This window comes from Phyllostomus discolor, chromosome 14, assembly GCF_004126475.2.
Source record: "Phyllostomus discolor isolate MPI-MPIP mPhyDis1 chromosome 14, mPhyDis1.pri.v3, whole genome shotgun sequence".
NCBI classification, from domain to species: domain Eukaryota; kingdom Metazoa; phylum Chordata; class Mammalia; order Chiroptera; family Phyllostomidae; genus Phyllostomus; species Phyllostomus discolor.
The window spans coordinates 44,431,094-44,452,535 of NC_040916.2; the positions used below are offsets into that span (position 1 = coordinate 44,431,094).

A 21,442-nucleotide genomic window follows, 5' to 3' on the forward strand; every position below is an offset into this window, starting at 1 on the left:
AAGCACTCGGACTTCAAAGCCTGTGCTCTTACAACCATTAAGCAACACTGACTCTCAGTGAATTCCTGGCACGCGCTAGCAGGCAGTCGATAAATACTTGTACCAATTAATGAATGAAATAATAAAAGGCGAGGCGAGAGGCGCTGCTATCTTCAGAGTCCTATAGTCGACTTTTTTCCGGGTGGTTAGTCTTTGACACTGTTAATTTAACCAAGGGGGAGAGGTTAAGGAGACGTGGCTAATGCTGGTGCTGTCGACTGTTAGAGAGTTGAGTTTCTACCAGAAAGGCCCCGTTCAGCTTCGCTTTTAGCGCACTTATTCTCCACACTGCAAGCGGCCCAACTTCTGCTTCAGGCCACAAGTACTTTGGAGTAACCTGCTTATCGGGTTTAGCTGGGGAAAACGAAGCTGGCGGGAACACGTGTGCTGCAACTGTAGGGCTCCACTACGCATGCGCTCCGCCGCCAAGAAGGTGGCTACTGAGGCTGCGCGAGTCGGCGACGCGGCCCGGCCCTCCCCCGTCACGTGTGGGAGGACCGCAGCGTGGAAGCGGCGGCGGCGGTGGCGGTAGCGACGGCAGGCCGTAGGGCAGTGAGAAGGTTTCCGGTTCCGGTGTAACGTTCGGGCTCCGTCTCAGGGGCTGAAGTTTGTGAGGTGAGTAGTGGCCCCGGGCCCGGAGAGGGTGTCCTCGGGTTTGGGCTCCTGGGGCTAGGGCTCCGTCCAGGAGGGAGACCGGAGCGGGAAGGTTCAGTAAGAAGGCAGCTAAGAGAATAAGGTTCCGTGGGAGAACGGGTTGCAATGAGATTATTGAGAGGAAAAGGGCGGGGGCGGGAAGGGGACGGGGTGGGGAGACGAGCACACAGAGGAGTTCGGGTAGACCAAGGTGGGGTAGGGGCCGGTCGAAGAGGCGGAAAGAGCAAAAAGAGAAGAATGGGAGCTTCAGGGAGGTAACTCGGGTTATAGTGAGTAAGCGCAGGGAGTAAGGAAATTCAGAAGACTGGGTTCTGCTACTTGGTCATTCAGAGATCATGCTGCCTTCCTCTCCACATCATAACATACACACCCGTCCCACGCAGTTCTTGTTCAACATTTGGTTAGTGACACAGCTGGTTACTGTGTGAAACTTTGATTTTTGCCCACTGCTTGTTTAATGTGCACATTATCTTATGGAGTGTTGTGTTGAGCTTGAATACATCTGTTAGTATAGTGTCTGAACACACATTTTATCTAATAGAGCAGTACCGCACTTACTGCTTTGGATTTTCAAATTGCTTACACTTTATTGCCTGTGACTTAATTCTACGGGAATATAAGCCCTTTTAAAGACAAAGATAAAGATAAAGACAAAGAATTCTTGTCTGTTTTGTTCGCTGTTGTATGTATCCTCAGCACCCAGTATGCTGCTTGACACTTAGTGATTACACGATACTTATTGGATAAATTGAGTACAGTGTAGGTATGGCAGCTGTCCTCATTTTGTAAGATGAGTAAACTGAGGCACACAGAATAATCTCTTGCCTAAAGGCTGCTAAATAGTAGAGTTCAATGTTGCAACTGTTCAGTGTGAGCTCTTTCTTCACTCTGTGTGAGACCTGAGTATGCTGCTTTTGGGCAGTACACATTAAATATGTAGAGATTGGTAGATTATACTGCTGCCTCATGATGAGTGGATAGAGTCACCATAGAACCGTTCATATGATGTGTCACGGAGGCATAAGATCTTTCACTCTGAGTTTCATGACTATTAGCCTCATGTGGTTATTCCAAAATTGCATATACTTTTTAGCAACAGGTCCTAAAAAGGATAAACCTGCCAAGAATGTAGAAGTTATTCATACTGAATCTTTTGGGAGAAAAGATGCCTTAAAACATCTCGAAAGACTGACTCACTGATCAGACCCTGATATGTGGCACTGCTGGGCGGAGGTTAGCTTGGAAATAGAGGTCAGTGCAGTTTATTGATTTTCAGGCATTGTGGAGAAAATCGGGGAGATAAAATTTTCTCTGTGCTCATGAGTTTGGAGATATAGGTGGGAAATCAAAAAGTAAACATGAATAATGTTTAAGAATTATACTAACTTGCATTAAATGACAATTTAAGGATTTGTTATAGAGAGTCCTTTATGGTAGTGTTTTTTCTGCTAAGCTAAAAAGTAGGAAAGTAAAGGTGAAAGGCAAACAGAGAGACCATCCAAAATGCGAGTATTCCTTCCTGAGCTGAGGGATTGCTTTTATCTGGGTACAGAATTCTCACTGGGATGAATATGACTTTAGAGAAATATGACTTCAGTCTAGCAGTGACAGTCTTAAGGATTATGAGCTTTGATATAGGATAACTGATCTCCCTTATTTGCTTTCCTTAAAAGGAAATCTATAGGTCAAGATTGAGTTAAGGAACGCCTGCTTAGAAGTAAGAATAGAAAAGCTGGCCTCTAGGTAGACTTTTTCAGTTTTGTTTTCAGGTTATACGTTTGCCAGTCCTTGTTAATAAGACAGGATCAGAAAAGAAGCTAGAACTCATTTCTCAGACTAGATTATTCCCAGGATTGGTTGGTTGGTTGGTTCCACAGATTTCATTGACCTACTGCTGCTGAGTTAGGGTTAAAAATCAAGTGTAATGTAGTCCTTTTTGCTGTGAATATGGGTTTTAGGGAAAGAATTTGACTTGAAATGAAGTGGAAGAACTTGGCCTAAGGATTGAGTATAGGAGTGGGAAAGACATTCCTGATGTACTAGCCACTTGGGTCTTTTCCTGTCCTCTAACTTAAGTCTTTTCTGATTCCTTTTTAGGTGCAGTATTGAATCCCACTGAGCTGTCCTTTCCTGAAGAATGGCACTATCTAAGAGGGAGCTGGATGAGCTAAAACCATGGGTAGAGAAGACAGTGAAGAGGGTACTGGGCTTCTCAGAGCCCACAGTGGTCACAGCAGCACTGAACTGTGTGGGGAAAGGCATGGACAAGAAGAAGGCAGCTGGTATGTGCCTTTCTGAATCTTTTGACTTACCATATAGGATGGCCCCAACATTGCCTTGAACTTTCCCAGAAGGGTCAGGCCATGTTTTAGTTTTTCTTGCATTATAATGGAACTACCCCAAATAACTAATTTTGTTCTTTAATTTTTTTGGTGACATTTTGAATCTCATACTGACTTCCTTTGCCCACTGTACTGTTACCTAAGTTAAATTTACTTAGGAAATGTGTTAAAGTAAGATGAATACATTCAGATTCACGTTGACATCTAAACATGCAGAAGTTATCGATGAAAAAATTTAGGGAGACAGATTTTATTAATAGTCATCTCCTACATTGTGCCATTTGGGAAGAGTTAGGGAGATTTTTAATCCCCGAGTTTGCTCTGGCTGTGCTACTTCTACTCTAAAAAATCATAACTGTATTTTTACCTCATAAAGTCATTCAACATAAATTCAGTGTAAGAGAATTTATGGGAACCCTACAAAAAAATTTAAGAAAACGTTTCCTTCCTTTCAGGGATAAATTTCCAGTGTTGGTGTTTGTTATATGCTTGTTATTGAACTGAAGTACTCTTACCTTTTCAACCCTGCCACCCTCTTTTTTTCCTGTCAGACCATCTGAAACCTTTTCTTGATGATTCTACTCTCCGATTTGTGGACAAACTTTTTGAGGCTGTGGAGGAAGGCCGAAGCTCTAGACATTCCAAGTCTAGCAGTGACAGGAGCAGAAAACGAGAGCTAAAGGTAGGTTACAGTTAACTATCTGGTGAACTCGGGAGTGTTTTGAAGGGTAACAAAGTTGCTGAGCTTACTTGGCTCACACTTTGATAGCCACTATTAGAATACCTAATAATCAGGAGAGGTACTTAGACCTAAAGCAGAGGGGGTGAAATGAACTTGCATTATCACCAATTTATAGTAATGAACTACCTAAGTTCATGGGTAGAACTATTCCAAGGAAATAATTGACAGCTTTTTTTTTTTTCATATACAGTTAGGAGTTTTGGTTTTCATGTTTCCCTATGTCTCCCCCCACCCCCACCCCCTTTACTACTGCCTATAGATTGATCTAAGATTTCTTGCTTTGATTTACTTGACACCTAATAGATTGTTTCAAAGTGTGACTCCACTGCTACCTGAGCTATAGACCTCATTGTTGCTCCTTTATGGAGATTTCTCTGCAGTGGACCTGCAGATGGAAACCTAATAGCAGTTACTGTTTAGTATATGTCTGGAGAGCCTGCCATTTTTCTATATATTATATTGCTGGTCATCTGGCCCTATAAGTAGAGTACTTAAATGGACCATTGTTATTCCCTTGCCTACTTCACTTTTTACTCTGTGATTGCTGATTGGTCATGGCTTCTGAGTATTTGCAGTATCATAGCTGATCTCTCTATCTTTCTCTCTGTCAATCTCTCTCTTAAAAAAAAATCTTTTCTGTGACTCCCATCAAACCTTCCAAAGTACTTTTGATACCTTGGCTATCCTATTGCTTTTCCTGAAGCACAAAGAGTGAATAAGCAATGTCTTCTTGTTCCCTGGCCAGGCTGTGGAACCAATAAAAATAGATATTTGTGTGTTCTTTGTGTTTAGGGTATTGGAGGGTGGTCAGAGGAATGAGAGATAGTCCTTGCCTTAAAAGAATGTGCAATTTAAGGGTTGGGGTGGGGGAACACAACAAAATATAGTCACAAATTTAAAAATCTGAATAGCAATTTCATGTAAATTTTAGGGTTGAGTATAATCTTTTGTTGAATTTTATTATGTTTAAAGGGGAATGCTTGATCCACATTATACACAGATCTGTAGAGTGAAGATGAGTTAGGGCAGGGCATGCTGTGAATGAAGTGACTAGATGGGGTGGGATAAATAAAAAAAAACGGTTTCTTGAAGGAGGTATCTAGATAGCTTTGGGATATGGGTCCCATTTTGGTCCATTCAAGTCCCCACCCCACACAATATATTATGGGAGAGTCCTTTTTCTTGAACTGTAGGAGTTCCAGGAAGCGCTCACCCCTGGCCGAGGATATGTCCTTGCAAAACACGAGCCCTCCTAGTGAAGAGGGGATGTCACCCAAAGCCTACCACCGGTGTGTACATTTGCTTTTTCCCATTGTCCCTTCCAGTTGGCCATTCTTGGTCCTGTTAAATTCACCTTGCAAATTAGTCAGCATATTTGAGTTCCCATTGTTTGATAAGAACAAAGTAGTACTGGGGAATACTGAAGAAGAAAGAGAAAGCCCCTGTCCTGGAAGAGCTTAGACTCTAGTTGGGAGAAAGGACTAACATTGAAAGACTTAACACTTGGCAAATGGAATGTATTTTACATAGTATGAACCAAACTATTAAGTGCTAAGGAGGCGAAACAACAGTTTGATCAGAGTGGGATGAGATTATTAATGAGGAAAACTTCCTGGAGGAGGTGAGTTTTAGGCAGGATTTAGAACAGGGGTTGTGGAAAAGTTGAGGGAGAACATTACACATGTGGCAGTAGCATTTGCAAAGACTGTGAAATGGGCACATTTATAAGGACATGGGGGTGAAATTTGCTTGACTGGAGTGGGAGAATGATGAAGTTGGGCGAGATGGTCCATTTGGTGGAGGGTCTAGGAGACTCTGGGAAATGCCACAGAATGCTGATAGGAACTAGGATGATTCTTCTCTTCTCCCATGGGCAGGGATACAACTCTTCTTTCATCTTGGGTTCCCTTAGGAAGTTTTTGGTGATGACTCTGAGATCTCAAAGGAATCATCAGGAGTAAAGAAGCGACGGATTCCACGTTTTGAGGAGGTGGAAGAGGAGCCAGAAGTGATCCCTGGGCCTCCCTCAGAGAGCCCTGGCATGCTGACTAAACTCCAGGTTAGTAATTAAGAACTGGAAATAGTGATTTTGTGAGTTGAAGAAGCAAGAGATGCTTGCTCTTTTTATTGTGGACTCTATGTGAATTAGTGTTTAGTACTGGGGAACTTTGATTTCCTGTTTCATGTTTCATCATTCCTTGGGTTAACCAGGAGTATTCCAGTTGAAGGTTAATGAAATGGCATTTACTGAGTACCAATTATGTGGCAAGCAAGGTGTGTTACATACTTCATTTGCCCAGTTATGTACCTCTTTAGATCATTGGGAAAGTTATTGAAATAATCAGAATTCAGCTTGATGCTAGAGGAGAATTTCCAGGCATACTGCAGAAAAGGTATAATCCACTTACATAATTTCAAGTCGACTTTGTATTTTTTAAATAGGAATTATCTGGTTTTTATAATAATGGGTTCTGTTTAGGCCCTGGCTGGTGTGGCTCAGTGAACTGAGCACCGGCCTGCAAACCAAAGGGTCGCTGGTTCGATTCCCAGTTAGGGCACATGCCTGGGTTGTGGGCCAGATCCCCAGTAGGGGGCTTGTGAGAGGCAACCACATGTTGATATTTCTCTCCCTTTCTCCCTTCCCCTATCTCTAAAAATAAATAAATAAAATCTTTTTTTAAAAATGGGCTCTGTTTAAAATAATATTGCTGCCACATAAGCAATAACTATTGCTTGTATCATTTAAAGTTTCTTGGGGGGAGTAGAAAAAATATATACATATATATGTTTGGGTGGATGGGTTTGCTTATATTTCTGAAAGGAAAGAAGCTGATAATTTTGTAGTAGGGAATGAGGTGGAAGAATTCACAATATATTCTTTTATACTTTTAACATTTTGAACTATATAAATATATCACCTACTCAAAAAGTGTTAAGAATAAATTTAAAAAATATTTTGGAGCCCCTTGACACCAGTTCTCTTGGAAAATTTGAGAAAGAGTTACTTGATTTTATCGTCAAAGCTTATCACCCTGAACTTCTCTGGACAGAAGGAGGGGTTTATAGAGACTATGAAGCAGATCTTTTATTGTCGTCTCTGGTTATCCAAACTAGGAATTCAGGGATCAATAACATAATTTTTTTTTATAGACATGATTTATTTGGGTTCTTTTAGGAATTTTGTTATTTAAATGCTCACAATAGCCCTGGTTAGGTAGGTACTATTTTTACCCCTTTTAGACTCTTGGAAGTTGAAGGATTAAATATGATGTCCAAGGTCACACAGGCATTAAGTGTCAGAGTTAAGATTCAAACTCAGGTTTCTCTGCCTCCAGAATCTTAGTCATCAAGCTGTGTTATTACCTAACATGCCAATCCTGCCTTGGGAAAATGCATTGAAGAATTCATTGTTTAGCTGTGTAGGTTTATCTTTACTAAATTTTCTAGCTGATGATACAGGCAGAATATGATGTCATTCAAAAGTTTCTAGCCCTGTAGACCTGAAAGCCTTTTGGATTTAGGAACCTGTATGGGAGAAATAGAAAAGACATTAATAGTTTTTCAACTCTCCCCCCACCCCCGAGAACAGATCAAACAGATGATGGAGGCAGCAACACGACAAATTGAGGAGAGGAAAAAACAACTGAGCTTCATCAGTCCCCCCACACCTCAGGTACTGTACCCAGATTACTCTGAAAAGAATAATCTTTAGCACGGAACTTCTTGCCATACTTTCGAATAAGAATCCAGAAGTCTACTACTATGTGTGTGTGTGTGTGCGCTTGCGCCTGTCTAATCCATCTAATTCTGATTTCTTTTTCTCTGTCTCACAGCCAAAGACTCCTTCTTCCTCCCAGCCAGAGCGACTTCCAATTGGCAATACCATTCAGCCCTCCCAGGCTGCCACTTTCATGAATGATGCCATTGAGAAGGCAAGGAAAGCAGCTGAACTGCAAGCCCGCATCCAGGCCCAGCTGGCACTAAAGCCAGGGCTCATCGGCAATGCCAACATGGTGGGCCTGGCCAATCTTCATGCTATGGGCATTGCTCCCCCGTGAGTATCTTAAAGCTTGAGAAGCAATAAATGCCTTTGAGGGATTTTCGTTTAAGTGAGCACAATTTTTTAAAAATTGGTTTTGGGGGGCGGAGAAGGTAATGGGGGGAGAGAAAGGAACATCAATTTGTTCCACTTCTTTATGCATTCATGTGCCCTGATCGGGAGTCAAACCCGCCACCTTGGTGTATCAGGATGACGCTCTAACAAACTGAGATACCTGGCCAGGGCTTCTTTGAATGTTACAGATCCTTTCCTGCCAAAGAACCTAAATCATTTTTTACAGTTACCTATTTCTTACATATGCTGAATAAATACCAATTTAATATATTCTCTTGGTTTCCTGGTTGCAGAGTTTATAATCTTTTTATAATTGGTAGGACTGAGGTTAAGGTTATTCATCTAATACTGAAGCTAGGAGTAGAATCGGGTCTCCTGGTTTTAACTCAACTATATCCATTGAACCCCATTTAGGGGTCACGCCTGACCAGTGTGGCTCACTTGGTTGAGCATCATCCTACCACAGTTGGGCTTTGATTTGTTTTATTTTCTGTTTGTTCTTTGTTTGCCTTATTGTTCCACATGTAATTTATTTCTTTGGGCTGTTTTTCAGGAAGGTGGAGTTAAAAGATCAAACTAAACCTACACCACTGATTCTCGATGAGCAGGGCCGCACTGTAGATGCAACAGGCAAGGAGATTGAGCTGACACACCGCATGCCTACTCTGAAGGCCAATATTCGTGCTGTAAAGAGAGAACAATTCAAGCAACAGCTTAAAGAAAAGCCATCAGAAGACATGGAGTCCAATACCTATTTTGACCCTCGAGTTTCAATTGCCCCTTCCCAGCGACAGAGACGCACTTTTAAATTCCATGACAAGGGCAAATTTGAGAAGATTGCCCAACGATTACGGACAAAGGTATCTGGTGTAGAACATAACCTAGAACTTCAAAGAAGTTAGGAAGGTGACAAAGGAAATTAAATACATCCCTAAAATACTTTCAACTCAGTTCTCTGTGTTTTAGGCAATTAGACTTGATTTTTAGCTTATTTGCCTTCTGAATTACATTCAGCTTAGGTGGAAATAAAATTGAATTTGAAAATTCTCCACATCCAAATAACAGTGAAAAGAAACATTTAAGAACCTTTTGGGTGACTTGAGGATAGCTATCCTGGTGTTAAAATTGACTGCAGACCGTCCACAGACATAGAGTTTTGAACTGACTATAGTCAGTGACTTTTGCCTTCTCATTTCATCCTTCCAGAATGAGGTTTTCATAAAGTTTCGTTTGTGCATGTTTGCTGCAGGCACTGTGGGGTGAAGAGGTGTGAGGAGGGTGAGATGTATGTAAATCAACTAGTAAAGGATAGAATAAAGCAGAATGGCTTTTCCCCTAAGCTTTCAGAAATTATGAACTAGTTCCATTAAGTGTAAAGAGTTCAACAAGGGAGTGTTTTAAAATTTGGGATTCTACTCCTTACGTGCTTTCTGTGACTCCAATTTATCTTCCTGTCTTGGTTTATCTTGTCTTTAGGCTCAGCTGGAGAAGCTGCAGGCAGAGATCTCACAGGCAGCTCGAAAAACAGGAATCCATGCTTCAACTAGGTTGGCCCTCATTGCTCCTAAGAAGGAGTTAAAGGAAGGGGATATTCCTGAAATTGAGTGGTGGGACTCTTATATCATCCCCAATGGCTTTGACCTGTGAGTTAATTTCTTTTAATAAGAATTATAGTTTTAATGGGAGAGGTGATAGTGATTCATTAAGTAAACTTTTAAAATCCAGGAGAAATAGGTAACTGTTATACAAGCTCATATACTTACAAAGAATATGTTATGTGGGTTATTTTTAGTTTTTTGGGGGGTTATGTAGGAGGAATGCACACAAATAATCTAAAAGAGCAGATCTGTAAATTATTTGCTTTTGTTATACATTGTTTTGTTATACATTTGCTTTTAGCATATTTTCTTACATTTTTTGTTACTTAAAATAGGTGTTTATGTTCTTAAAGATCTAGTTCTAGAATAGAACAAGGATTCTTAGTTGATAGGAGAGAGAATGGTAAATAAAGCATATAAGAAACCCTTAGAAAAGGGTAAAGGGGCCCAACTATATGGTGACAGAGGATTTGCCTCTAGGTGGTGGGACACACAGTGCAGTGTACAGGTCATGTGTCATGGAGATGTACACTTGAAACCTGTATAATCTTATGAACTAAAGTCACCCCGATAAGTTTAACTTAAAAATAAAAGGGAAACATTTGGAGAGCATTAACTATATCTGCTTTATCATTCTGATACATGGCTTTAGGAGAGTGTGTCTCAGCCTTTCCTTACCTTTCCTTTGTCAGCCACTGTCCTAGGGAATTATTGTTACTGATGACAGACTGATAGCCATCGGTGGTGTTAGAGTAGAAAAAAGATTGCACTAGTGAGGAGAGTTATCCATCCTTAGTGGGACCCAGTTTTCTCATCTTGAAAATCCTGTGTAATATAATTATATGTTATAGGTATGCAAATACTAAAAAGTGTTTGAGTGCATTAAAAAGAATGGATGTTTTCATTGTGTTTCTGAGACTTTTCTTGGAATCATCTCTATCAACATTCTGTTTTCTTTTCTTCCTCCCAATTTTAGTACAGAGCAAAATCCCAAGAGAGAAGATTATTTTGGGATCACAAATCTTGTTGAACATCCAGCCCAGCTCAACCCTCCAGGTAATATATAGATTACTCACTCAAGGTCCCAGAGAAGCATTATCCAATAGACAGTGTGATAATGGACATGTTCTTTATCTGCACTGTCTATACAGTAGTCACTGTCCACTTGTGACTATTGAGCACTTGAAAACTGACTTGTACTAATTCAACCAAGGGACTGATTTTAAATTTTAATCAATTTTTTTTAAAAGATTCTATTTATTTTTAGCCATGGCTGGTGTGGCTCGGTGGGTTGAGCACTGACCTGAGAATCAAAGGGTTGTTGGTTTGATTCCCAGTCAGGGCACATGCCTGAGTTATGGGCCAGGTCCCCAGCAGGGGGCGTTCGAGAGGCAACCACACATTGGCGTTTTTCTCTCTCTCTCTCCCTCCCTCCCTTCCCCTCTGTCTAAAATAAATAAATAAAATCTTTATATATCTTATTTATTTTTAGACAGAGGGGGGAAGGGAGAGAGAAAGGGAGAGAAACATTGATTGGTTACCTCTCACACATCCACAACCAGGGACCTGGCCTGCAACCTAGGCACGTGCCTTGACTAGGAATCAAACCAGAGACCTTTTAGTTTGCCCGACAATGACCAGCCCATTGAGTTACACCAGTCATGGCTAATTTTCAATTTTAATTAATTTACATTTAAGTGGTACGTGTGGCTAGTGACCACGGTATTGGACAGTGCAGCTCTAGGGCACTGAGGCCTAATCTCAAGAGGGCCTCATTGATGTCTGTTACAAGTTGGGCTTTTGCCATGGTGTTGACTCCCAATTTCAGTCTTGTATATCACTTCTAAATTCCTGCCCTTCTATCTTCTTTGTCTTCAGTCTTTCTCTTTATCATTTTTATAGCAAAAGTCTATTTGCTCAGCTCCAACCCATGTGGCTCATTAGGTTGGGTGTCATTCTGCAAAGTGAAAGGTTGGGGTACATAACAAGAGACAACTGATTGATGTTTCTGTCTCATATCGATGTTTCTCTTCCTCTCTTTCTGCCTCCATTCCCCTGTCTCTAAAAATAAATAAAGTCTTTACATCTACAAGTAAAAAAAATAAAACACTTTCTCCCCAACTTAATAAAAAAAGTTTTATTATCTCAGTCAAAAGAGATACGCTGTGTTTTAGCTAGGTGAATTGCTTGGGTAAATCACTTAGAACACAGAATTTTCTCATGTGCAGGTAATATAAACTGATGTGCTTCTTCAAGAGTTATGTGGATCCTAAAAGACTTTAATGCTTTCATCAGGTTTGGGATGGACAGAAGAGATAATATCTGTAAATTTGCTTGTCAGTAACTTCAGAAAAATAGAATGAGATCTTGAGCTAAAACAAGGTGTAATCATTGAATTTTACTTAATCTGAGTCTAGTTAGCTGTCATCGTTGTGAATCATTAGAAGAATATTGGGGGGAGGTGCTTGTTTTCCAAAGTTGTGTAAACCTGCTTTGGGGGTCCAGGTGAATTTTTTTCATTCTCTGAAACTCTAAAATTATAAATTTTATCATCTTGGCCAATGGTTTTCAAACTGTATTACATAGAAACATTAAAGTTCAGGAGGTAAGATCCAGAAAGGATTCTAGATACCCCCCACCTACTCAAAATCCTGAAGCAGAGAGACCAGAACAGCTCTAATTTTGTTTTCTAGATCTTCCACATTTCAGTTGATAAAGTGTTCAATTGCTTAAAGAAAATCAAGTTAGAATACTACTCACAAAAGATAGATTGCTTTTTAAAAATAAAACATTATTACCACTATCACAACCTAAAAATAACCAAAATGGTTAAAGTAAAGATTCTTTTAATGTGATTGATACAATATCTACATTCCTCTAATATGCTTATTGCTCATTTCTCTGATTAACAGTTGACAATGACACACCAGTTACTCTGGGGGTCTATCTTACCAAGAAGGAACAGAAGAAACTTCGAAGGCAAACAAGGAGAGAAGCACAGAAGGAGCTACAAGAGAAAGTCAGGCTGGGCCTGATGCCCCCTCCAGAGCCCAAAGGTACGTGTTTTAAAAGCAGGGGTGAGAGGGTGGCATGTTGCTCCCTGTAGTTCTAGAGGAACATCAGCGTCTGTCTGTATTTGGGTGCTATTTCCAAGAATCATTTATTGTTCTTTTTTTCCTTTCCTAAATTTTCTACTATCTTTCCTTATTTAAAAAGATCAATATATTCATTGTAGAGGTAATTAAGGTTTATTTTGAGTATTTTTGGTCATATAACACATTGATCTTCCTGGAAGAATATGGTATTGAAATTCGTGAAGATAGTAGTTGCACTGTTTGCCTAGAGTGGTTATGTACATAATTCTTAATATTTGAAAAATGAAAATACAGTTAAAAAACAAACCTCAGTCCTGTAGTTTCCATTGTCATTCAGCAATATTTTGAGTGAGCCCTGTCATGTGTAGGATCTTTCAATTACATGCTTTTATCAATGTGAAAATACCAAAGAAATTAAGTTCCCTGGGTGGAAGAGAGTAGATGGGGGATAAATGGTGACAGAAGGAGACTAGACTTCGGACGGTGAGCACACAGTACAGTGTGCAGATGGTGTGTTGTAGAATTGTAAACTTGAAACCTGTATAATTTTATTGAGCTGTATGACCCGAATAAATTCAATTTAAAAAAGAAAATAGCCCTGGCTGGGTGACTCAGTTATTTGGAGCATCGTCCCATACACCAAAAAGTTGTGGGTTTTATCCCAAGTCAGGGTGATTATGGGAGGCAACCAGGCGATGTTTCTCACATTGATGCTGCACTCTCTCTACCCCCCCAGCCCTTTCCTCTCTCTAAAATCAGTAAATATTCTCAGGCGAGAATTAAAAACAATATTTTTAAATAAATAAGAACACTTAAAAATACAAGTTCCTTGTCTTTCATAAAATTTTTAAGCCATGTAAATAAATGCATACCAACTATTTAGATTAATTGCATGAATTGCCACTAATGCCAAAGTTAACTGTATGGGCTTTTCAAGGTAGGAGCTTTTGGAAGAGGTGAATTTTGAGCAGATTTGAAATAGATAAAGAATATGAATTGGTAGAGGAGAGGATAGGTTATCCCAGCTGGAGAAGCAGTTTCAGAGATTGATTTGTGTCCTTTCTCCACTGCAGTGAGAATTTCCAATTTGATGCGAGTATTAGGAACAGAAGCTGTTCAAGACCCCACGAAGGTAGAAGCCCATGTCAGAGCTCAGATGGCAAAAAGACAGAAGTAAGTGCCATGGGATTGGGTGGAAACCCAGGGCAAGTATCTTTCCCAAGCTCTTGTGGGGGATCCATATTTGAAGGGAGGGGAGAGTCCTCCGTTGCTCTCTCTTTCCCTCAGCCCTGCCTCTGATCTTCAATGCCTTTCTCACTTGTGGATGTCCTTCCTGTCACGACAGAGCGCATGAAGAGGCCAACGCTGCCCGGAAACTAACAGCAGAACAGAGAAAGGTCAAGAAAATTAAAAAACTTAAAGAAGACATTTCACAGGGGGTACACATATCTGTATATAGGTAGGTGTCCAAACTGGGCCAGCCTTCCCCTTCAAAACACCAAAACATTTTCCAAGTTATTGAGGGAAAAGTACTGTGCTCTAAAAGCATACGTAACAGTATCAGCCCCTGCCCTCTTTAAATGACCCTAGCGTGAAGCAGGAATTAGTAAATCTTTTACAGTGGTAAGACTTACTCTTCTGTGTCTGAGGTCTTCTTAGTGAACCAGTAATAGTTCTGAAGAATGAGTGAACGAATGAATGAATCAATTTGTTCAGGCTACGATGTGAACTAAGGATCATGTGTGCTTTTTGAGGCATAAAATACCCTGTGTCTCCCGATGTACTGCAAAAATCCTTTTAGTCCCACTCCAGATTGCACTTCATACACTTTTACTTTTGTGTTAATTTAATGTTTTTATTCTCTTGTATTAGAACAAGTTCATGTTTAGTAACTAGTTCTTAATTATAAAAAGTGGTATATTGTAAAATTAGTGAATCCCTATTAAGAAAAAAAAATTGACAGTACAGAAGTGCACTTAAGGGGACGTTCTATTCCTAATTTCTGATCCCTTAGGTCCACTCGCTATGGGTAATTGCTCTGAACAGTTTTTCATGTATCTTAGAAATTTTTTATGGATACCATTGTAACTACATTCTAAGCATATAAGGGCAAAGAATATGTTGATCTTTATACTGGCAAGAACAGTTAAAAGTATTTTTAGATGATGGTGAATACCTTTCCTTCATTTTTGGTTATTTTCTGATCACCTGCTGTTCATTGTGAGGTGTCCAAGTGCTAGACTTTGAAGAGGTATAAGACAGTGGAAATACTAGACTCATTAGTTCTGCCTTTTATGCATTAGTATGTTCACTTACTCCAAAGATCTTTTTTTTCCTTAGAGAGAAAATCATTTTGGATTCATCTATTTATTTGCCATTCCATTCAGGCAGCTACTGATGCTAAAATGAAAGCCGTAACTAAACTTTCCCTTCTCCAGAGTTCGAAATTTGAGCAATCCAGCCAAGAAGTTCAAGATTGAGGCCAATGCTGGGCAACTGTACCTGACAGGGGTGGTGGTACTGCACAAGGATGTCAACGTGGTAGTAGTGGAAGGGGGTGAGTCTGAAAAATAATGTGGGAGATTGTCCCCAGGCAACGCTAGGCCTTGAAGTCATTAGCATGGTGAGAGAAAGGAGAAAAAGATAGTATATTAGAACCATACTTGGGTATACAAGGTCTATCCAGAAGGTATCCAGCCAGGTAATATGAAAAATAGAGACATTTATTGAAGAAGACAGATATAAGATACACTCTACCTAGGACAATGATACCTCAGTCCCCTTTGACATAGGCACCTTGGAACCTCACACAGTTCTCCCAGTCACCATCAGCTGCCCCATTGTATTTCCTGAATCTCATCAACAGTCTGAAATCCCTTCCGTTTCAAAGGTGATTTTAGTTTTGGGAAAAGCCAGGAGCTGCAGGTGCCAAATCTGGACTATAGGGCGTCTGAGTCACCTGGTGATTGGATGTTTCCCAAAAAAACTGCACCAGGCATAATACATGAACGGGTGCATTGTTGTGATGAAGCTGCCAATCACCAGTTGCCCATAGCTGCAGGCTTCTGAATCATCTGAATAGTTTCCATGGAGGAATTTCAAACTTACCACAAAATCTGATGCAGATTTGTTGCTCTGTGGGCTCAGTTATTTTGAATGCAGTGGCTACACAGTACACCTCACTCAGACGGTGTCTACCGTCTCCACTGACTAGTGAAGTTGTCATTGTTCACACAGGAACATTCCAGTTCACTCCCCTTGGCTGCCAGGTTACATTGATATTGTGCAGACCATTATCATATTAACAATGGCTGGACTTTTTCTGGACAAGCTCTGTAATATCCTGGGCCTCTGTTTCCATGTTTATTAGAGTAAAAGGACCTAAGCTGTAATTCCTGGTATTGCTTCAACTACCATATTAATATCTGGGCATTGAATGAGCTCAGAGGTACTTTCTATGCCACCATCTTCCACAACCCTGGCAAAATTCTCCTTTTCTGTTTCCAGGCCCCAAGTCCCAGAAGAAATTTAAGCGTCTTATGCTGCATCGGATAAAGTGGGATGAACAGACATCTAACACAAAGGGAGATGGTGAATGGGGGTTAGAGGGGATTAGGTGGGAGTTGGGGGCGGTATTCTGTCCATTCATGTATTCCCTACCTCTGACTTTCTTGCTAACACTAGGTAATTTTCAGGAATTTTCGAAAGACCCATTTGGATTATGAGCATGCTACACATTCATAGAGTATTTGTTATATGATCATGTGCATGAGTGTTAGTTATTTTTCTGCCTGTCCTTTCAGGCCTTTCTACCAGTTTCCCTGTCTGTCCTGGGTCTGGATACCAATTACTTGAGTGTGTTAAGTTTGTGAACATTTAGCACACTATATGCACTCATATATATGTACATTGGCTGTATTACTTTTTGGTAAAATGTTTTTAAAGGGTTGAAGCCAAAAAGACTTTGAGATAAAAAAACTTTCTGCTTTGTTCAAGAAAATGTACTTTTCATTCTTTTGCCCAACTTTATTTTATCAAATATTTATTTTTAAAAAGGGGAAGGGAGGGAGAAAGAGAGGGAGAGGAACATCAATGTGTGGTTGCCTCTCAAGCAACCCTTACTGAGGACCTGACCTGCAACCCAGGCATGTGCCCTGACCAGGAATCGAACCTGCGAACCCTTTGGTTCACAGGCCAGAGCTCAATCCACAGAGCTACACCAAACAGGGCAAGACTTTTTTTAAACCTGACTTTTGTCCTGTTATACTTTTTGGTCTTAAAGTATTTTTAACCTCACAAAGTAGTTACTTTTTTATGATAATTGACCTATATTTTGTTTTACAAGTGTTCCTATTTTTACTAGGTATATTTGCCTTCCTCCTCCATTAGACTAAAACCTCCTCAAGGATAGACTCTTGCCATCTGGTATCTGAAGCCTTGCTCTCAAAGTGCTTAGGTCAAGTTTTTATTTTGGTTGCTTGACACATACTAGTTCTTGACACATACTAGCTGCTCAGTAAATGTTGAATTAATTTCCCTGCCTATATAAAGCTTCCAGTCTGATTTGGGATGAAGAATAACAGGATATTTTATTGCAGTACATGGTAAAGGGTGACAATATTTAAAAGAATTTTGGCTGATTTGAACATTATTTGTTTAGAACCTAAATCTTGGTCTCTAGTCTAAATCTAGAGCAAGATTTAGCTATATTGTCTTTTCCAGATGACGAAGAATCCGATGAGGAAGCTGTGAAGAAAACCAACAAATGTGTACTAGTCTGGGAGGTAGGTGATTCTTTTCTTTTTTAAAATATTTATTTATTTTTTACAGAGAAGGGAAGGGAGGGAGAAAGGGAGAGAGAAACATAGATTGGTTGCCTCTCATACATGCCCCGGTGGGGGACCAAACACACAACCCAGGCATGTGCCTTGACAGGGTATCGAACCAGCAACTTTTTGGTTCATGGACTGACATTCAACCAGCTGAGCCACACCAGCCAGGGCCAGGGTAGTGATTCTTGATTAAACAGTGAAGTAGAACTTTAGCTAATTCTTGATTGTTCAGATTATTCAAATGAAGCAGTGGAATGGTAAAACTAAACAATGCCTAATCTGTTATGTAACTTGTGGGTGGGTTTTTTTGTTGTTTTTTATTTTTTTTGGAATTTATTGTTTAATGTTTGGCAGCAAATTCTTCATTATATTTTAGATAAGTTGATAAGTATGTTAGTATCTACAGTCTGGAGAAGAGTTTGGAAAACCTGTGGCAAGATTACAAATTCTCAACTGAGTTATTTCATAGTCATAGATCAGGCTTATAAAGAGGGAAATTAATTGTTGGGTTTTTGTTTGGATATAGTGAAAGAAATACTAAACTTAAGACTATAGAGTTGTGAGTCTGGTCAGTACCACTTGTTAGCTTTGTAACTGGGCAAGGCACTTAAAATTCAATACTGTTATTTTTGTCTATAAAATGTGGTTATAATTTTCCCTCCCTATAGAGGTTTCTTTTTTAATCCTCACTGTAGGACATGCTAATTGATTTTAGAGAGGGGGGACAGGAGAGAAAGAGAGGGAGAAAAACATTGATGTGAGGGAGAAACATTGATCAGTTGCCTCTCATACATGCACCAACTGGGGACTGAACCCACAACCTAGGCATGTGTCCTGACCAGGAAACAAACCCACTACCTTTTGGTTTATTGGACAGTGCTCCAACCAACTGACTCACACCAGCCAGAGCAAAGGTTATTTGTTTGAGAACCTAATTAGATTATTATATAATGGTACTTGGTAAAAAGTGTAAAAAGTAAATAAATCACTCTTCAAATGGAGATTTTGGTTATACAGTTCTTTCATCCCTGAAATCTTAGTGAACCAGCGTTAGTTCTGAAGAATGAATGAATGAATGGGCTTATTCAGGCCAGTTTGTGAATTATGCATTATTCACCCTTTTTTTGAAGCAGAAAATATACTGTTTCTCTAGGAACCATTAAAAGTTTCTTGTCTCAGTAATTATATCCTTATCCTGATATAGTATAGTAATCCTTTTATTCCCACTCGAAAATATACTTTATGCATTTGTAAATATTGTTTACCTTTGTATTTATTGTTTTCATTTTATATTCTTATGTGTATCTATTTTTAAAATGTGCTAGTATTTAGTAACTAGTTCTTTATTATAAAAGTATTAAGTTATTACAAAAGTAGTAAATGCTGCCCTGGGCAAGTAGCCCAGTTAGTTGGTGCATCAGACCGTGCACCAAAAGGTGGGTTGGATTACCAGTTAGAGCACATACCTAGGTTACAGGTTCAATCTCATACATACAGTTGGGGCTCATACAGGAGGCAGCTGATCCATGTTTTTCTCTCATGTTGATGTTTCTCTTTGTCCCTTCCTCTCTCTCTAAAATTAATAAACATATCCTCAGGTGAGAATTTTAAGGGTAGTGAATGCTTATTAAAATAAATTCTCACAACAAAAAAGAGCATTTACTGAAATAGTTCTTTTTCAATTCCCTGGTTCTTTTATTTTTAGATTTTATTTATTTATTTTAGAGAGAGGGGAAGAGAAAGAGAGAGAAACATCAGTGTGCTAGAGAAATACCAATTGGTTGCCTTTTGCATGCCTGCAACTGGGAACCTGGCCCACAACCCAGGCATGTGTCCTGACTGGGAATCGAACCAGAAACCTTTTGGGCCATAGGCCGGCATTCATCCACTCCATATCAGGCAGGGCTCCCTCATTCTTTAAGATCACACTTTATGGGTAATTGCTACTAACTGTTTTTCATGCAGTTTTCTGTCTTATCCTATATTCCTCTAATTTATGCGTAAATATTTAGTCATAACAAGCATAATACCTATTTTTTTTGTCTCATAAGTCCCCACCTGTATACTTAATATCCTAGCCTCTTCATTTCTTTCAAATTCTTTTCCATTTTTCTCTGAGTGTCCTCAGGAACTGCATCTCAGGTTCAGAAATAAGCCAAATTCTGTTCCAGTGTCCTTATTGGAATCTGATCCCTAAAAGACTTGAGGTAGCATTTTATGACTGTCATTGCTGCTGGTGCCTTTGGTGACAATGCACTTCCACCCAGTTACTGTATCTTGTCCTATTATTCTGTGGAGGTAGCCCCCTGGCTCCCCCTTACCTCTCTTCCCCCTTGTCCCTTTATTGTTCTTGATCACTGGGCCCAAGCCCTTCTTGTACACAGGGTCTCACTAAGTCTTGTGAAAAGAGTCCTTCAGCATCTGGCTCTCTAATACCTTTTTCCTGAAAGGCCCAAATCTAGTCCTGGAGGACTGGTGGGAGACAAGTTCATTCCATCTCAGCCTCTGTAGTCCTTCTTGACTTGCTTTCCCACCCAGGCACCAGGCCACAGAACTCCTCATCCTCCATTGAGTCAAAAGAAAAAACCCTTATGTGTAAATTCATGAAAAAATACACACCACATGCAAAGAAATAGAGATTAGAATTGCTTTTACCAGCCCTGGCTGGTGTGGCTCAGTGGATTGAGCCAACTTGTGAACTGAAAGATGGCCAGAACCATTTCCAGTCAGGGCACATACCTGAGTTGTAGATTCAGTGCCCAGTTGGGACACATAGGAGAAGTGACCAATTGATGTTTCTCTCTCACATCGATGTTACTCTCCCTCTCATTCTCCTTCCCTTCCTCTCTTTCTAAAAATAAATACAATTTTAAAAGAAAAAGAATTGCTTTCCCCATAAAAATCACTTCCAGTTAGGCACATTGCTACACACGCAAGCATTATTATAATTTATGAAATGATACTATGTCTCAGTGATTTTCAGTCTTTTTCATCTCATGGTCACTTAAACTAATGACTGAAATTCTGTAGTGCACCAAAAAATACATTTTTTGCTGGTCTGACAAAAAGAGAGAGATAATTTTGATTCATTCAGACCAGACAGCTATTGTTTTGTTGTTCACTATTGTCTTTTTTTTTTTTTTCTTTACAATCTAAGGGAAAGGTGGTTAGTGTGCCTGACTAAATAGTCAGGTATTGTGTGTTTTAAAAATTCTTGAGGCACAGCACACCTGTTGAAAATTGCCACTATGTACTGATTTAAACTAGAAATTATAGTGCTATTACACATTTTGTCTCTTTCCCAGGGTACAGCCAAAGACCGGAGCTTTGGGGATATGAAGTTCAAACAGTGCCCTACAGAGAACATGGCTCGGGAGCATTTCAAAAAGCATGGGGCTGAACACTACTGGGACCTTGCCCTAAGTGAATCTGTGTTGGAGTGCACCGACTGAGACTACTGCAAGCCTTGCCTCTACCCCCTTGCCTATGTTTCTTCAGTTCCCTCCCTTATTCTACTTCCCAGCCGTGCCCACTTGTGTGTGTGATCTCAGAACTGTGCCAAGCCGACACTGGGACAAAGGGAGAACACATTGCTCCCTTCCCCTGTCAGCCTGGTGCTGCCCTTTACTCCCTCATGTGCATATGATTAAAGAGTTATTTTTAAAGTTTGTATGGTATTTTTCACACACTCATAGGTACTGTAGTTTGGGTCTTCAGGTGATCTTTTCTCCAGACTTCTAGCAATTGCTGTGGAAAAAGCAAATTTTGTCATTGATGTTTATGTATATGTGAATGGATGGGAGGATGGATGGGTTATGTGTTTTTGAGGTCTAATGGAAATTTTCGGACCTCATTTTGGGGCAAGAGTGATAAAACCATTTTCCTGGAGCAGACTGAAGCAGAAAAGAGGCGTTAAGTGGGTGAGAGGGGAACAAATGAGTGTCCATCTCTCAGCTTTCAGTATATAGAGTTGGAAGGTAGACAGATTACTTCTGGTCTTGGCTAAGGTTTTTTGTTTTTTGGTTT

At 40.0% G+C, this 21,442-nt stretch overlaps 1 protein-coding gene across 4 annotated transcripts; it reads left to right on the forward strand.

Annotated features, from left to right (window-relative positions):
* Window positions 1-540: 540 nt before the first annotated feature.
* PRPF3 (pre-mRNA processing factor 3) lies at window positions 541-21,084 on the forward strand. 4 transcript variants are annotated; one of them, XM_028502585.2, is made up of 17 exons: window positions 597-654; window positions 2,791-2,975; window positions 3,587-3,717; window positions 4,971-5,066; window positions 5,690-5,836; window positions 7,367-7,450; window positions 7,611-7,831; window positions 8,445-8,751; window positions 9,368-9,534; window positions 10,466-10,545; window positions 12,402-12,545; window positions 13,658-13,757; window positions 13,930-14,043; window positions 15,023-15,141; window positions 16,092-16,175; window positions 17,307-17,368; window positions 20,722-20,962. In XM_028502585.2, the coding sequence occupies exons 5-17, from the start codon at window positions 5,819-5,821 to the stop codon at window positions 20,866-20,868; spliced, it is 1,647 nt and encodes a 548-aa protein (XP_028358386.1). In that variant the 5' UTR covers window positions 597-654; window positions 2,791-2,975; window positions 3,587-3,717; window positions 4,971-5,066; window positions 5,690-5,818; the 3' UTR covers window positions 20,869-20,962. The 4 variants fall into 4 exon arrangements, with proteins under 4 accessions (XP_028358383.1, XP_028358386.1, XP_035871800.1 ...); XM_028502582.2 differs by lacking the exon at window positions 4,971-5,066 and having other exon boundaries at window positions 541-654; window positions 20,722-21,084; XM_036015907.1 differs by lacking the exons at window positions 597-654; window positions 4,971-5,066 and adding an exon at window positions 1,792-1,944.
* Window positions 21,085-21,442: the final 358 nt, after the last annotated feature.

Coding starts and splice junctions, on each gene's coding strand:
- PRPF3 (XM_028502582.2), top strand. CDS start 2,831: ATGGCACTATCTAAGAGGGAGCTGGATGAGCTAAAACCATGGGTAGAG. Junction 10,546..12,401: donor AGCCCAGCTCAACCCTCCAG/GTAATATATAGA, acceptor TCTGATTAACAG/TTGACAATGACACACCAGTT. Junction 16,176..17,306: donor ATCTAACACAAAGGGAGATG/GTGAATGGGGGT, acceptor TGTCTTTTCCAG/ATGACGAAGAATCCGATGAG.